The following is an 18,105-nucleotide window of genomic DNA, read 5'->3' as shown; positions in this document are numbered from 1 at the left end:
TTAGTGCAGTGTCTCAGACTCTGTGCCGTTCGCTGAGTCCACAGCAGTGAACAGGACAGACGTAGTCCCTGACCACCTCTCACCGCCCCCCGCAAGTTCCCACCGTTAGGGCTTGAGGTGTCGGTACTGCGGAGCCCCGCCCAACACTGGAACTACGAGTCCCAGAAGGCTGCGCGGCGGAGTCACCCGGGCCGCCTGAGCGCGACGTCGTGACGTCGGTACCGTGAGGGGGCCCAGTGGCTGCGGCGGGTGCCGGCCGCGGGCGACGGGAGGCGGGCGGCGGCGGCGGCGGGGCGGGGCGGGGCCGGCGGGCGGCGGCCTTTAGGGAGGAGCCGGCGCTCCCTCTCCTCAGTCGGCAGTGGGCTAGCGGGTGGTCGGCTTGTGCTGCTCGTTTCTCTCGTGCGTCCGCCCGCTCGCTCTCGCGCCGAGTCGCGGCCGCCTTCTCAGCGCTGCCTGCGGGTCCCGAGCGCGGCGCCATGTCGGAGCCCGGGGGCGGTGGCGAGGACGGCTCGGCCGGCCTGGAGGTGTCGGCAGTGCAGAACGTGGCCGACGTGTCGGTGCTGCAGAAGCACCTGCGCAAGCTGGTGCCGCTGCTGCTGGAGGATGGCGGCGAGGCCCCGGCCGCGCTCGAGGCGGCGCTGGAGGAGAAGAGCGCCCTGGAGCAGATGCGCAAGTTCCTCTCGGACCCGCAGGTGCACACGGTCCTGGTGGAGCGCTCCACGCTCAAAGGTGCGGGGCCGGGGCTGCGGTGGGTCCCCCGGCGCCCCGCCTCGCTCCCGCCACACCCCTTAACGCCGGGGCCTCAGGGTGCCCCCTTCCGGGTCGCGAGGACGGAGGAGGTCGCCCAGCCTCGCCGTCACCCGCAACAATGGGATCGCTTTGTCAGCTCGGCCTCAAGATGGCCGAGTTGGGTGGAGACAGCGTCTCCCGGGCTGAGCGCGGGCGGAGGCCGCATCCCGGCCTCCAATGTCACATGGGCTTTTCGGTTTCGATTTGCGTCCAGGCCAAGGCCGGCCTCGGGAGGGATGTGTCAGGGGTGGCGCCGGGGGCAGCCTGGATTGTGGTCCTTCGATCGTCCGGGTGTAGGGGGAGATACTGGCGAGCCGGAGCTGGGGGAGCCCTGACCGGCGGGCATCCCAGCCTCTGCCTTGTGCGGACCCAGATGCCGAGGCCCAAGGAGTGACAGTGACAGCCCCGGCCGCGAGCGGGGCATCACTGTTCTAGGTGGATAGCGCACGCAGGTCTCCCTCTTGGACTTAATGCTGTCCCTGTTGAGTGGGTGCATCTGCCCACTTCAGACGCGAGAAAACTGAGGCTCAGTCGAAGTGACTGCCCCAAGGTCACACCAGCTAATCCTACTCCCTAGGCTAGACTCAGCATCTCAGTGTCCAGCCCACTGCTTGTTTTCCTTCATCATGCCTTGTATTTGTGTGCTGCTTAGATGATCCTAATGATGGCCCCGTGGTCTTTGAATCTATTTTACAGATCTTAAAAGGAGAGAGACTTAGGTTAGGCACCTAGTGGAGGGACGGGACAAAAGGTTTGCATATTCCAGCAGTCTCCTCAAATAGTGACCTCCCAAAAGCAAGCCTAGGTTCCTCTTGAGAGTGGAGCTTGCCTTCAGGGAGGGTTTCCCCTTGATGCTTTCAGACCATTTTGTAGCCAATGGCGAGCTTATTTGACAGCACATGTCTGGGTGTGGCACCGTCCATCCGGGAAGCCAAGGATGATGTCCAGGTAAATGCTAGCTTAGCACCAAGGATTGGGCATTGTCTGAAAGTGTTCGGAGACAAGCTTCTTATAATCTCAAAGGCTGTATGGTTCTGTCAGTAAGAGAATCTCAACTCTCTGCCTCACCGCTCCCCTACACACACTTAGTTCCTTGCAGATAGTTTGTTTCTTTCAAAGGTTTTTCCTACTCAGGAGATGCTTCATTGTAGCATTGACCTCTGCAGGAGGGTCAGCGAGTGTGACCCAGCGAGTGTTTGGGGTTGTTTTCCTGCATGGAAACTGCTACTGTTTAAAAAAAAATTTTTTTGACTCATCTGTTTTCTTTCAAAAAAAGTATATAGTCACAATAGAAAATTAAAGTATACAGATAAAATTAAAGCCACCTGAAATCCTTCGACCTGGATATGACCACTGTCAGCATTTTGATATCTGTCTTTCTGGTCGTTTTTTAATGAATATACATTATTTTATTAAAATACATTTTAATCTGCATTGTTACTGTATTTTGAGTAGCTTTACCTTGGCTGATTCTTGATCATATTTTCATTGCACAGTTTTTGTTTTGAAATCAGTGATTTCTACCTTAGGTCTCCGTTTCTTTTTTACAGAAAAAAATGGTAGGTTTTGTTCTTTGCTTCTAGAGTGCTCCTCAGTGATTCACTTTTCTCAAACAACTTAGAATTGAACTTTGCTAAAATTATTGGAGGGGGACCCTATTTCTGTTGAATGCTTTCTGGTGCAAATCACCTCTGTTTTCTTGATGGGTCCATTTTCTCCTTTCAGCAGAGCGAGTATCCACGGATCCAAATCTTGGCTCCATAATGACTTGCACTTTTGAATGTTGACTAGGTAATGAGACTGTCTGCAGTTGAAATCCTATCTCATTCCTGGATTTATAAAAGTCCTGGAAGTATTTCTAGTAATTCAACCTGTCTTAACTTATTTTTCACTTACAAAAATCTGAGGAAGAACTATGGCGTCCCATCAGTCTTCTTAGCATCCTGGCTACACTAGCATAATTTAGACATAAGTGTTAGCCCAGGTCACTTAGAAGGACGGCTGGTTTTTATGAGGTAGCGTTGCCATTTGCACATTTAATCAAATACGAACATCCAGTAGTTACTTACGGTGAAAAGGCAGGCTTGCATTATGATGTGGAGAATAAATCTGAATGGTTTGAACTGAATAAAGACCGCCACCAACAATGAAGTCATATAACTTATTTAATGAACAGGAGAAGTTACTTTTACTTTACCTTCCCCCTCTTCCCCCCTTTTTTATGGAAAGAATTTTCCAAACACATGTAATTGTATATAGAAGCTTTTTTTAATATGAAGGTATATCTCTATATGTTTTTTTAAGTACTCCAGCTAGCTTTAAAGTTTTTTTGTTAAAGTAAAGCCGCCTTTAAAGTGTAGAATAAAGGTAGTGACTGTAACACTAGATCATTTTTTTTTTTTTGGCCTGCGAGCTCGTAGTCCCCCATCCAGTGATCGAATCTAACCCGTGCCCCCTGCAGGGGAAGCGCGGAGTCTTAACCACTGGACCACCAGGGAAGGCCCCCTAACAGTTAATTTTGATAGTGAAGAGTTGGTGAAAGGGAATGTCAAATTGTAGCTCCCCGTTTTAAAAAGAGAAATCTCCTTCCTGTAATTCCTGGCCTATAGAAAATTGTTTTCCTCATAGCGTACTTCTAAAAGTATGACCAGGTGGGTGATCCCTACGTGATAGGCATATTACGATGTTAATGACACTTTTGTAGCGCTTTTTACCTGAAGTGCATTTTGGGGTGTGTTCTGTCCCGTGAAAGGTTGGGTGGTGAAGGTAGGGACTGGTAAGGATGCTGCGGTTTGCAGCTGCTGGAGTGGTGGTTCCAGGGCTTGTCTGGGACCAGGCAGGGGGTTTTACGCTCTTCATTAGTGCAGAGATGACTGGAGTCTGGAAGAAAGCCATTGCTCCTTGCAGGACTCAGCTTCCTAGAGACGCGGTGGCGTACGGAGAGGTATGTTTTTGTGGAGTTTTAAACATTATTTTTCTGAGGACTTAATTTCCCTAAAAAGAGAAGAAATGTAGTAGATGGATGAGTAAAAAGTACTCATTTCTGGCTTAGACCCCAAAATGGTTAATAAAATGATTAATAAATTAATAGGAAACACTTGCTGTGACGTGGCACTGTCTTGGAGCACTGGGCCAGGAGTCCATCAGCCTGAGTTCTTGCTGTCCTGTGCTGTCACGCCATAGGTGGGCCCCCCACCCTCTGTAGGACAAAGCAGTCTGCAGCAAGATGCTTTTTAAAGTGAGGTGTTTCGTAGTGAGTGGAATTCATGTACAGGAAAGGGAAAGCAGTCATTACTTCTTTTTAAAAAGTAAAGACAGATGGAAATTTCGACTCTCAGCATCATGGCTGGGAACGGAGGGAGAGATTTAGTCCAGCGCCTCTGTCATGAGTGAGGAAACCAAAACCGCAGGATTTTAAGACCCAGTTAGGAAAAGGATGTTTTAAGAAGGATTCTGAAACCTAAGAACTAATTTCTCTGTTGAATTCCTTGGTATCCATTAAATAGGAGTGTTTGTTTTCATTTACTTCATAGCAATTATTTCTTTTGAATTAGCGTTAGCCTTAAAAAGCATGAAGTCTTAAATCCTTTAGGCATCACTGACTTAGTTTTTTTCACTTCCTTCTCTTTTTTTCTGGAAATGTCAAGAGGAGCCCCAGTTTTACCTTGTGTACAAGGATTACATGGGGTTCAACCCTCCTTTCAAATTCCCAACAATGTTTTGATGGAGGAGAAGACTCAAGACGCTCACCACACTCTTAGCCTTGTGCGGGGCAGGGAGTGGATGCGAAGAAGTCACGGCCTCAGAAGGAGGACAGAAGGGCGGGTGGACGTCAGGGTGGCTGGAGGAAGTACCAGGGATGGGAAAGCGGAGAGCTACCAGGAGGGCGCGTACCAGGAGGGAGTGTACGACAGCGAATCGCCCAAAGTAATGTGGTATTAGGAGTCTGTTTGGATTTTAAAGGGAAAAGAAAAGGAAAGATAAAGAGAGCCAGGAACACGTAACACGTCATCTGGCCAAAGAAAATGACTGGCTTCGTTTGGTAGCTTGAGAGGAGGCTTGCCCTGTGGCTGGAGAACGTTGGGAGGGGAGAGGGAGGGAGGGGATGACCGAGGGCAGGAGAGCCCGCAGCCTCCCCTCACCCCTTTCCAGTTGCCTGTTCACCAGTCTGCGGACACATACCCATCTACCTAGGAGAGGTGGTATGAGTCTTAAGGTAATTGAATGTGCATCTGTTTGTATTTCATTAAATGAGGCACATTGCTTACCTAATTCACAAGGTAATGATACAAATCACTTGTACTTTGAAATACATTCATCTTTCAGTAGAAGCATATGCAGAATAGTGCTAAATGACATTTTGAACATCTCTAGGAATTTGATAAACTCTCAGAAGTTAACCAAAGAAATGTCCACAGGGCGCTGTAAGATGTATCAGTATGGCTTGCAGCACAGGAACTCGAGAGTCGGGCGCAGCCTGTCTGCGCTGGTATTTTAGTTCCCTGAATGTGTTAGTAGGCAGCACAGTATCAGTCTGTTGTGTATTAACCAGTAACTTTAGCATCATTAGGAAACTGGTTCAGACTTTACCGAAAGTGGTATTACCTGATAAACGTGCAGATGGTGTTCGTATATAGCAGGATTAGTACCCTCTTTGTTGGGAATCAACTAATAAGTGTCTTTCTCTCCTCCTTTAAACAATTTTTTTTAAAGTTTCTGCAGAAATAGAATTATTGTTATTTGGAAAATACAATAATTTATAAAGAGGCAGGAAAGTTTAAATTGTTCAGCAGTTTATGAAACAGTGTCATGTGTTCTTTATAACGGGAATCGGACATCCTCAGACTTCATGGGGTCTTCGTATTTATGGGGAAGAGCGTTAAAAAACTAATCCAAAATGTAGTTTGTGGCTGATATTAATAATGACTTGCATAAATTACTGTCATCAAAGGAAGTTAGACTTTTACAGAGCAGTAGAGGACACGTATTTTGCATACCCGTGTCTGAGGATTATGTCATCGTGTGTGCGTTCCCGAGCCCAGCCGTCTCCTGCTGCATTGCAGTGTTATTCCTAGCGCGGGCTGGGCTGGGCTGGGCGTTCACAGTGGTCCCCAGACAGCCGTGACTCATCACCTGGCCTGCTGCCAGTTCCTGTAACCCTGTTCGCATTAGGATGTGCTGGGGATGTGGTTAGATGTTGTGTCCAGTTGGCATGTTTTCTGTATGATTTTATTTGTATAGAGGATGCCGCTCTGTCCGGGAGGAAGATATGATTCAAGGTTACAGCATATTTTTTACTTAGTAATTTCCTTTGGTGATTGTAGAATGTTACTTTTATTGTCTATTTATTGTTTGGGTGTTATCTTAATGACATATTTTATATAAGTCATAGAACAGCATTATTGAAAGTTCCAAAAATCAAGGGAAAAAATATTTCATAATCCCACCACCCTGACAACTATTTTAGGTTGGGGGTATTTCCTTATACTCTTTGTCTTTGTGTTTTACAGATTGCAATTATATGTTTGATTGGTTTCAGGCAGTATGATTTATCTTATCTTGTGGTATGTCCACATTTCAGTAGTTAGAAAAACTCAGTTGGTTGGTTTGGGGTTTTTTTCAGGTAGTTAGAATTTTAAAAAACAGCTAGGGGGCTTCCCTGGTGGCACAGTGGTTGAGAGTCCGCCTGCCAGTGCAGGGGACACGGGTTCGTGCCCCGGTCCGGGGGGATCCCACATGCCGCGGAGCGGCTGGGCCCGTGAGCCATGGCCGCTGAGCCTGCGCATCTGGAGCCTGTGCTCCGCAACGGGAGAGGCCACAACGGTGAGAGGCCCGCGTACGGCAAAAAAAAACCCAAAAAACAGCTAGGAAGTCACTGGCATACGAAAATGTTCCGCCACTCACTCCTCCTCTCCTTCCTAAAATTATACTAAAAACAACATTTTGGAAGAGTAATTGTCTTGATGAATATATATTTATATATATATAAATAAATATACTAATACTTTATATTCTTTTAGTGTGAATTTTGTATTTGTCTCATCTTAAAACGAAAGAAGCAAATAGCTTTTGTGCGTAGTTTTTAGCATTTATAGAAACCTTTTAGACCACCTAATTTCATATCCCACCCCCTCCTCTGTTGCCCCTTTTACGTTTTACGAATTTGAAACTGACAGGAAGAAAAATGACTTTCCCGAGATCACTTAGTTAAGTCTACTGCCTTTGTTATTACACCATGACGTAGAAGTGAAGGTGAATCGTACATATCAAGTTAGATTAATCCTTCGATATTAATTTTTGCTAATGCAGTTATTCCATACAGTATGTCGTCCCAAAGATGATTCAGCTAGAGGGTGTACCCATCTAGCTGATCAGTACTAGATCCAGAGGTTTGTATTACTTCCCATTTTTATGATTTTTATATTAATTTTTCAATTTTCATTTTTATCTAGAAATTTTATTCGCATGTGTCTTGAGTTATCTTAGCATTAAATTCCAGTAAGCTTTTTCAAATCACTGCTGTATTCCTAAATTGACCCCAGAGCAGGCTGTGAAAGCGCCGTAAGAGCAGAGGGGACAGCCAGGTGAATGCCCCCTTGGTGACCTGGGGATGCTTCTTGCTGGGGGCTTCCCTGGAGGGGCCTTAAAGAGGGAAGAGGGCAGGCTGTTGAGGAGCCTGGGTTTGGAATCAGACTTCTGAATTTTCACTCTGTCCCTTTCCAGTCACATGTCTGAGGGCAATTTACTTACATTCCTTGCTTGGAAAATAATAATAATAATAGTCATGCCAAGCCCCATAGTGTCGTTGAGGGGTAGATGTGTGATGCGCCTAAAGTAATGCCTGTCGCATAGCAAGTGCTGAGTAGACACCTGAGCAGAATACCCTGGGGCTGGGGGTGGGAAGCGACCTCTGTGACTGGAGCACAGGGGATGAGACTGCTGGGATGCGGTGGGGAGAACTTGGCCTTATCGGACACCACCTAGCACCGCCCTGGGGCCGGGGCCCACTCTAGGCAGCGGCTCAGTCAGTCATTCAACGACCCAGGCATGCCAGTGCGTCCCCAGTTTACAAACAAGGAAACGGAGATGCCAAGAAGTTAAGAACCTTGCCCAAGATCCCACAGCAAATAAGTGCCTGGGTCAGCAGTCAGAAAAAATGGGTAGAAGGGAGAATTCGGTAGAGCCGAGTCACGTAGGGGTTTAAACGTCAGGCTGGGGTTGGGGTGAGGCTAGTCGTGCTCTGAACAGTTGATAAATTAAAAATTGGAATACTGACATGAATTTGATAGAATATTTATTATGATTTGTAGAGGATGTTGGTGATGAAGGAGAAGAAGAAAAAGAATTTATTTCCTATAACATCAACATAGACATTCATTATGGAGTTAAGTCCAATAGGTGAGTAGTATGAATATACCATTATTTTGGACTATAAACTTGTGAGGATTAAATGTAAATCCTGATCGACTCAGACAAAGATGCTAAGAAAACACTCAAAAGATTTCTGCTCTTTAATTCAGTTTCTTATCTTTGATTTTATTTATTCAAATTAAGAGGATTTCCAAGTCAGTATAAAATCTAAAATATTTTTATTTTAATTGCCATATCATGGCATCATCCATTCTAGGTTTGAGCCATAATGTACTTAGCATATCTAATAATGCTCTCAGAGTATACCTGGGTTTTCATTATTACAAGTAAGTAGTAAACATTCATAGGTACACCGGTCTGATTCTTTTTAGGATAAATCCCTAAAGATAGCATTACTGGTTCAGATGTGATGCATCATTGAAGTCTTTAATGTGTGTTACCAGATCTCCCACCTTTTAAAAAGGTTGTGCCAGTTTATACTCCAGTAGACATATTCAAATTCAAGTGCATAAATGTTTATCTTGCCTTGGCTTTTTAAAACTTTTTACTTTGAATAATTTCAAGCTTACAAGTGTTGCATGGGTAGCATGTAGAACTCCCAGATGTCAGTTAACATTTGCCACGTTTGCATCATCATTTTTTTTCCTGAACCATTTGAGAGTTATAGACAACCTGCCCCTTTATCCCTAAATAGTTCACAGCATTTCCTAAGAACAAAAACATTCTTGTTCACAGCCTCAGTACAATTTTCAAATTCCAGAAATTTTGGTACAGTATTACTCTAGGTATAGTACGTATTCATATTTTCTCAATAATGTCCCCTACAGTATTTCTCCCATGATCCAGAATCCAATTCTGTGTCTTTCTTTCTGCGTCTTTGATGACATTGCCATTGTTGATAAGTGCAGGCCAGTAGTTTGACGGACTGCCCCTCCATTGGATCTGTCTGATGTTTCTCCATGGTTACAGTCAAGTTGCACATTTTCAGCAGGAATACTACTGTGACTGTGTTCCTTCTCAGCGTGTCACATCAGGAAGCTTCACTGACTTTTTAGAATAATGTGAAGTATTATGTATAAAGTACATATACGTAATATGAGAACTGGAAAATTCAAATATTGCTTCTGTTGAAGCTGTTAATTCAACCACCTTTGAGCACCTGTTATGTGTAAGATACAGCAGTAGGTGTGCAAAGGAATAAAACATAGCTCCTTTTCCCAAGAAGTTTATGGTCTTTTGGGAGAAAGGATGGCAGATACACAACTAGCTGTAATACTTGGCCAAATCTTAGAGGTGTAGAATACCATGAAACGAAGACTGGGGAGATTGCTCCTGCTTAGGGATGGCCCCACGGGAGAAGTGATGCTGGAGTTGGCTTTTGGGGGTTACTTGGAATTTCAGCAGATGAATGTAGGTTTCTTAAGCAACTACACAAAAGCACATGAAGTTTAGAGAATGGGCCATGTAGTTTAAAGGGTGTCTCAGGTGGGGTAGGGGGTGTGTAGCAGGAGATGAAGCTGGAAGGGTTGGTTTAGGCCAGGCTGCAGGGGCCTGGAGTGTCCTCTCATCACTTCAACCTGCAGGTGACTTTTGTTTAGTCAAGTTGACATGTGATTCAATGCCGTAAATGAATGGGACAAATTATTATGAGATCGGATTTAAGTTAATCGGGGCTTAGTAACTTGCAATTGCTAGGGAGGTTAGTTTTCCTGAGGGCAAGGTTATGAACTCAACCCCCATGTGAGATAAACTAACTTGGTCTGCTTTCATGGTCACATGTTATAACCTTAACCTTGATTCGCTAGTTCTCACATAGGTGAGTAAAGAAAGAGAAGCAATGTATTTCACTATTAGAAAAGCAACAATTTAGTCTATTCCTAATATGATTTAAAAATTAAAACATTCAAATGAATTTTTAGTTTGCATGCAACACAAAGAAGGCGCTGAAACTGATGAAGAATGAGACTGTTCTAATTTCTTCTTTTCCGTGCTCTCAGCCTGGCATTCATTAAACGGACTCCAGTGATTGACGCAGACAAGCCAGTGTCGTCCCAGCTCCGCGTCCTCACACTCAGTGAAGACTCGCCGTATGAAACCTTGCACTCTTTCATTAGCAATGCGGTGGCTCCTTTTTTTAAGTCCTATATCAGAGAGTCTGGCAAGGCAGACAGGTAAAAACCATTTTTCCTTTGTTAGTTTGAATGCCGTGTTTTACTTAACGTTCACAACACGCTGTGGAAGATGATGTAAAATTCAGAAATCGGGAGGGAAAAGCTAGTAAACCAAGAGGATGTAAATCTGTTGCATTAAGAAAATGTGTATTATTAACATTTGACAGACCTGAGATGATAGAATCTCTTTGGAGACCAATAGCGCTAAAGTTTGAGGCATTTCCTGTCTTTTTAGGGATGGTGATAAAATGGCTCCTTCCGTTGAAAAAAAGATTGCAGAACTTGAAATGGGACTCCTTCACCTGCAGCAGAATATTGAAATTCCAGAGATCAGCCTGCCCATTCATCCAATTATTACAAATGTTGCAAAACAGTGTTATGAGCGTGGAGAAAAGCCGAAAGTTACAGACTTTGGAGACAAGGTTGAAGACCCAACTTTTCTCAATCAGTTGCAATCTGGAGTTAACCGCTGGATCCGAGAAATTCAAAAAGTAAGAGCACAGTATTGAAAATGTCATGTAAAACGCTTTCCTCTTTAATATCTGTGAGAAAACTGGTCCGAGTTCTTGTCAACGAGGTGAATTCTGTGATGACTGTTAGCAGTACCTCCCACTGGTCCTGGGAATGCTCAGTGGAGGATTAATGTCGGCCCAGGGGTGGAGTGGAGTGGTCAAGGGTACCGTGTGACATGGTTTAAATACCATCCCTGAGAGAGCGCTAATCTCAGCTGTCTCAGACCTTTGATTTCTTTTTTTTTTTTTTTGGTTGTGCTTTGTGGCATGTAGCATTTTAGTTCCCCAACCAGGGATCGAACCCGCACCCCCTGCAGTGGGAACGTGGAGTCTTAACCACTGGACCTCCGGGGAAGTCCAGACCTTTGATTTCAAACTAAACCGCTTATAATACAAGGAAGGAAATCTGCTTGAAATGTAAAAACTAAATTATAATGCATGTTCTTAGTTAACGGTACGTTTTTTACCTTTGTTTAAATGCTGAATACTCTTGAATGTTATTTTATATTTAAGGTGACCAAACTTGATCGAGATCCTGCCTCAGGAACTGCCTTACAGGAAATCAGTTTTTGGCTAAACTTGGAACGTGCGTTATACCGCATCCAGGAGAAACGAGAGAGCCCAGAAGTTCTCCTGACGCTGGATATCTTGAAACACGGCAAGCGTTTCCATGCCACCGTCAGCTTCGACACTGACACAGGTAAGAACTAGAGCTGATAGTCTGATCAATAAGCTGTTGACCTGGGTTTTGTGATGAAAATGAATAGATGCACCATCTTTTCTGACTGTTTACTTGGCAACTTATCTCATCTTTCCCCCAGCTCTAGGTAATGAAAATGATTCTCTCACATACCTCCCTTTCCCTTCCAGGGTTTTAAGAACATAAGCCAGTTTCTAGGCATGAGTACAGGGGACGCTGGGAGCGTCCCTCCTGTTTTCTCAGTTACTTGGTTCCTTGAGTAGGCTGTACTTTTTTAGTGTAAAGTCAAGTGTGCTTTTGACAATCCAAGCAGAAACACAGTTTATGTTAAGCAGAAGTTCTTTGCCCACAGGGCTGTGGAAGGAGAGCTGGTCAGTACTTTCTCTTCCGCTATTTACCTGCCCCTTTCCTCTGTTCTCTGCCCTCCTCCCTGTTCTGAAAAGTAGTCAAGATAAAGTTATTTTCTGAACAGGCAGCAGGGGGAGTGATGTTGAATGAGCATGTACCAGGCACACAAATGTGGAATGACTGGCCATGGGTGGACATTGCTCTACCACTCTGTGCCCACCAGAGACGTGTTAGAACAAGTCATCAGGACTGCAGCAGTTGTCATGTTCTTTTCTTCGCCTCCAAAAAAGGTTGTGGTGCCCACATGTTACATGTTAGAGGGAATTCCGGGTGGAAACCTTCCAGTTATTTTGGTCATACTGCATACGTTCACTGGGATATGGGCACTCACTAGTACTGAAGTGTATACCTTGAATTTTTTAATACCTCTGAAACCTTTATTTCTTTCCTAATACATTTCTTTTGTAAATCTTATGCCAGAGGAAGTAAAAAAAAAAAAAAAAAAGACCAGGAGCCAGGTTTTTCTGTGATTCCATGTCCATAATACATTCCCCTAACTTGAGCCATGGGTATAAAATTTAAATTTTACTGTTCTTAAGGATGATAAAATTCTAGTTTTTTAAAATTAAGTAGGGCTTCCCTGGTGGCGCAGTGGTTGAGAGTCCGCCTGCCGATGCAGGGGACATGGGTTCGTGCCCCGGTCCGGGAGGGTCCCACGTGCCACGGAGCGGCTGGGCCCGTGAGCCATGGCTGCTGGGCCTGCGCATCCGGAGCCTATGCTCCACAACGGGAGAGGCCACAACAGTGAGAGGCCCACGTACCGCAAAAAAACAAAACAAAACAAAACAACTAAAGTAGTGGGAGATGCAAGAGGGAAGAGATATGAGCATATATGTATATGTATAGCTGATTCACTTTGTTATAAAGCAGAAACTGACACACCATTGTAAAGCAATTATACTTCAATAAGGATGTTAAAAAAAATACTAAGGTGGTATTACTAGAATGTTTAGATAATATAGAAAGCAAAAAAAAGATGAAACCTTTGGGGCTACCACTCATAGCCTTTGGAGTGCATATGAGTTGTCTGAGTTGACTGATATTCTTAAAAAAGCAATAATGAGACCACACTGGGATTATCTTGTTAATAACACTCTTTTCTTTCAAATAGCACAATTTCTGTGTCACTAAATCTTTTGCAACATCAAAATGCTCTGTTGTGAGGATATACTTTCGTTTACTTAACCAGTATTTAAACCTAAAAGAAATATCTTTTTGCTTTTTTTTTTCATTGTGGTATAACTGACATATAACAACATTATAGTTGTCTCACTTCATGTGAAAACCATTAACTGTTTCTATGTTAATCTAGGTCTGAAACAGGCTTTGGAAACTGTGAATGACTACAATCCTCTGATGAAAGATTTTCCTCTGAATGACTTGCTGTCTGCCACTGAGCTGGACAAGATAAGGCAGGCACTTGTTGCAATTTTCACCCATCTGAGAAAGATCCGAAACACAAAATACCCCATTCAGAGGGCACTGCGTTTGGTGGAGGCGATCTCAAGAGACTTGAGTTCTCAGTTACTCAAAGTGCTGGGCACTAGAAAACTGATGCATGTTGCTTATGAAGAATTTGAAAAAGTGAGTTGTAATATATCAGAAAACCAACCTGGGGGCACTGAGATGAAAATCCGCTTTAATAATAAACTTCCTTTCTTAAATTATATACCAGGTTATGGTCGCGTGCTTTGAAGTCTTTCAGACTTGGGATGATGAATATGAGAAACTCCAGGTGTTGTTGAGAGACATTGTCAAAAGGAAAAGGGAAGAAAACCTGAAGATGGTGTGGCGCATCAACCCTGCCCACAGGAAGCTTCAGGCTCGCCTGGACCAGATGAGGAAGTTTAGACGCCAGCACGAGCAGCTGAGAGCTGTCATTGTCAGGGTCCTGAGGCCACAGGTGTGATTCACATTCTAGAAATTCGTATGTGCATTGTTTGAATGACCCTCTCTCTTTTTTTGTTTAGATTTAACTACTTGTTTCTGTTTTATACTGTGAAGTACTTCCTTAGCTCCGTTTTTACCCTCACTGTAATCTTTTAAGATCTAGTGATTCTGAATCCTGGTGTTTCAGTTCAAATCTTTCACATTCTCCATCGATTCATCCCCATCTCCAAATTGCATGGACCCCAGAGCCAAACTTCGTGGGTTTAAATCCTAATCCCACCGTTGAACTAGCCATGTGCCTGGGGCACGTTATTTAACCTTTTCCCCAGACCCCTTATCTCTAAAATGTGGATAATAATTGCATTTGCCTCAGATTTATTAAAAGAATTAAATGACTCCTTTTCTTTGTTCGTGCTTTTTTATCTCTTCTCAGTCCACCACTCTTCTTCACCAATGCCTTTCTCCCTTTAAAAAACCCAGGCCAGAAATACTTATAGGTAGAAGCGTTGGTAAGTGGATAGATATAGGATAAAGCCAGTACAGAGCCAATGTTAATTATAGGCTCTAGATGGCGGTATATGGGTATTCAGTCTAGAATTCTTTCTACCCTCCTGTAGTTTGAAAATTTTGTAATAAGCTGTTAGTTGGGTTGAAATTATGTCTAGAAATTATGCCATCTAGAAGGGTTCATTCTCCGATAGGAGTGCCTGCTATTCAGGGTGGAGCAGATTGTTAGTAACGCATCCTCGGCATCTTTTTACTTAGTGCGGTACTAATTTATATGTACACGTGTGCGTGTGTTGGTTTAAATGTTAACCCTTCATTGTGTCCATGAGAGACTTGAGACTGGGGCTGATTCGTTCTGGCCTAGGGTGTCTGGACCCTTTTTTGCCACGTCCCTCTTCCCAGATATCATTGTTTCAAAAGATCATTGTCTGCTTTCTTTTTGTTTGTAAACCATATGGAATATGTGCGTCCTTTACATTTGTAAGATGTATAATAAACTCAGGTGTGCAGGCATACATTCTCAGAACGGGCTTTTGGACTACTTAGTCTGTTCACACGTAAGATAATTATTGATATGGTTGGATTTAGACCTGCCATTTGCTATTTGTTTTCCATTTGTCTCATTTTGTTGTTTCTCTGTTCCTGTACTGCCTTCTTTTGTGTTATTTTTAGTATATCATTTTAATTCCTCTATAGACTTGTACTGTATTTCTTTGAATTTTCTTTTTTAGGGATTACTCTAGATCTTTAATTTATCGTGATGTGCTCAGTACTGACTGAACCTCATAACCGGTGTAGCCCTGTCTCCTCCTGCTTGTCGTACTTATAACAGTGGAAATAACACTGTTCTTTCCATACATGTATATTACATACCTATTACATGTATTGTAAACCCAGCAATACAGTGTTACAAGTTTTGTTTTAAACAGTCATATATATCTTAGAAAAATCAGGAGAAGAAAAGAAAAATAATAATACAGTCTTTTACGTTTGTCCCCGATTTATAGTTTCCAGTTCTCTTCATTCCTTCCTATGGCCTCAGTTACTCTCTGCTGTCTTATCTCTTTAGCCTAAAGGACTTGCTTTAGTATTTCTTGTTCCATAGGTTTGCTGGCAACAGTTTCCCTCATTTCTCGTTTATTGGGAAAAATATTTCACTCTCATATTTGAAGGATAGTTTGACCAGTTATAGAATTCTTGGTTGACAGCAAGCTGTAAATCTGCCCAGACTTTTCATTCTTGCGGGGCTCCCCAGGGTCTCCTGTGTGTCCGTGTAATTTCGTACCTCGGCCCTCGTCAGGCTGTCTTTTCCAGAATCTCCCCTTTATGCTTATTGCTGTTGTCCTCCCACCTGCAAAGCTGCGGGTTTTCCTGCCTGAGCTGGCGGATGGGAGCCCCTCCGGGCAGGACGGCCGTCAGCTCACTGCTCTTACCTGATACAAACACAGCTCAAGGTGCTGGCCGCCATTGCTTGTTTTCCGCTGTCTTGAAATGGCTGCTTAATCACCGTGCCCAGTTTTTGCTCCTACACTGTCATCACCCAGAGTCCTCAGAATGTTTTTAAATACATAAACTAAAACGCACAGGTTTACAAATAAACAGTTGTCAGCAGTTTTGAAATTGTGATCTAGTCATCTGTGTGCTTCTCCATGAACATGTAAATGAGCAAGACCTAGTGACAGGCCTAATACCATAAGTTTGAAGTAGTGAGCATAAACATGATCGTAGGATGTGTACAGCTGTGATGTGATGAGGAAGGAGTTATTGATGACAGAGTCAGAACTGTGAACAGCGGTGGCTGTAGCCCACATTCGTCATTGAAGGAAATGCTAAATTTAATTAGGGAGTTAGTGAAAATAATGATTTTCCCCAAACAAATTCACAGACTGTCTGAGTTTCATTCGAGGCATCTGTGGACCCCAGATCAAGACCCCTGCCTAGTGTTATAATTCTGTGAGAGTGTGGGCCTGAGATATGCCTGGAAGTCTTAACATTTCCTGAGGCAAAGATCCTGTGTGTACTCTGCTGTCTCTCCAGTAGCATGAAGGGAACTGAATGGACTCTTCTCAGTTACCGTAGCACTTTATCTGTCCCTCTACTGTGGTATGGACCGATGGATTATAATTTAAAGTTTAAAAAAAAGAAAAGAAAAAGGAAAAGCATGTTGGATACTAACTTTGTACGTAGCACTCCTGTGAATTCCTGAGCTTTCCAATGCAATTTTAATCATAGTCTAAACACTGAAGAGGGAAGAACCCCAAACCCAGGTTTTAAGACATGTTCTTTTAGCTTAAGCAACAAAACTACATTGTCAGAAGATCTTTCCAGCACAGAGTTAAAACATACCATATAATGTCTTACATGGTCTCGTTGAGTTGTAGTTATAAAACGTTTGACTAAACGTTGAACCTGCGTGGTGGACGGGTCATCTTGTGTGGCGTGTGCTGCTTGTGCGCGACGGGATGAGTCTTCATTTGGCAGACGTTTTCGTTACGAATCCTCTCCTTCCAGGTCACAGCAGTGGCACAGCAGAACCAAGGAGAGGTGCCCGAACCCCAAGACATGAAAGTAGCCGAGGTTCTCTTTGATGCTGCCGACGCAAACGCCATAGAGGAGGTCAACCTCGCTTACGAGAATGTCAAGGAGGTGGACGGGCTCGACGTCTCCAAAGAGGGCACGGAGGCCTGGGAGGCTGCGATGAAGAGATACGACGAGAGGATCGACAGGGTGGAGACCCGGATCACCGCTCGCCTTCGAGATCAGCTCGGCACGGCCAAGAACGCCAATGAGATGTTCAGGATTTTCTCCAGGTTCAACGCGCTGTTTGTCAGGCCTCACATCCGTGGGGCCATCCGCGAGTACCAGACCCAGCTGATCCAGCGCGTGAAGGACGACATCGAGTCTCTGCACGACAAGTTCAAGGTCCAGTACCCGCAGAGCCAGGCGTGTAAGATGAGCCACGTGCGCGACCTGCCACCGGTGTCGGGGTCCATCATTTGGGCGAAGCAGATCGACCGACAGCTGACGGCCTACATGAAGCGTGTGGAGGACGTGCTGGGCAAGGGCTGGGAGAACCACGTGGAGGGGCAGAAGCTGAAGCAGGACGGAGACAGCTTCCGCATGAAGCTCAACACGCAGGAGATCTTCGACGACTGGGCCCGCAAGGTGCAGCAGCGCAACCTGGGCGTCTCAGGCCGCATCTTCACCATCGAGAGCACGCGCGTCCGGGGCCGGTCCGGAAACGTCCTCAAGCTGAAGGTTAACTTTCTCCCCGAGATTATCACGCTCTCCAAAGAAGTTCGAAACCTCAAGTGGCTCGGCTTCCGAGTCCCACTGGCGATTGTAAACAAGGCTCACCAAGCAAACCAGCTCTACCCGTTTGCCATCTCGCTGATCGAGAGCGTTCGGACTTACGAACGCACGTGTGAGAAGGTGGAGGAGCGCAACACCATCTCCCTGCTGGTCGCGGGCTTGAAAAAGGAGGTGCAGGCTCTGATCGCGGAGGGCATCGCCTTGGTGTGGGAGTCCTACAAGCTCGACCCCTACGTGCAGCGCTTAGCGGAGACTGTCTTCAACTTCCAAGAAAAGGTGTGTTCTGCTTTCATCCTCCACGTCCGGGGAATGAGCTAAACCCAGCGATGGCTAATCCGTTAATACATTAGCTCCCCCGCAGAGGGCACGCGTGATCCCTACAGCTTAGGGCCGAGTCCGCTGAGAGGGAGAAAGCAGCCTTTCACTCACCGGGCTGCTGGATGGT

The 18,105-nt window shown here is 44.8% G+C and overlaps 1 protein-coding gene across 1 annotated transcript in view; it reads left to right on the top strand.

Annotated features, from left to right (window-relative positions):
• The first annotated feature begins 347 nt into the window (after window positions 1-347).
• The window catches only part of DYNC1H1 (dynein cytoplasmic 1 heavy chain 1), a 65,695-nt gene continuing 47,937 nt past the window's right edge, over window positions 348-18,105 (top strand). Inside the window, exons 1-8 of the mRNA XM_082649223.1 lie at window positions 348-729; window positions 8,100-8,187; window positions 10,158-10,331; window positions 10,567-10,822; window positions 11,357-11,543; window positions 13,264-13,535; window positions 13,627-13,854; window positions 16,860-17,936. Of these exons, the coding sequence (XP_082505349.1) occupies window positions 477-729; window positions 8,100-8,187; window positions 10,158-10,331; window positions 10,567-10,822; window positions 11,357-11,543; window positions 13,264-13,535; window positions 13,627-13,854; window positions 16,860-17,936 (2,535 nt within the window). The 5' untranslated portion in view covers window positions 348-476. The remainder of the gene's footprint in view (window positions 730-8,099; window positions 8,188-10,157; window positions 10,332-10,566; window positions 10,823-11,356; window positions 11,544-13,263; window positions 13,536-13,626; window positions 13,855-16,859; window positions 17,937-18,105) is intronic.

The sequence above is a fragment of the Grampus griseus genome, assembly GCF_964374135.1.
Source record: "Grampus griseus genome assembly, chromosome: 2".
Taxonomy (NCBI): domain Eukaryota; kingdom Metazoa; phylum Chordata; class Mammalia; order Artiodactyla; family Delphinidae; genus Grampus; species Grampus griseus.
The sequence above is the reverse complement of the archived record's forward strand: the minus strand, read 5'-3'. Positions and strand labels throughout refer to the sequence as shown.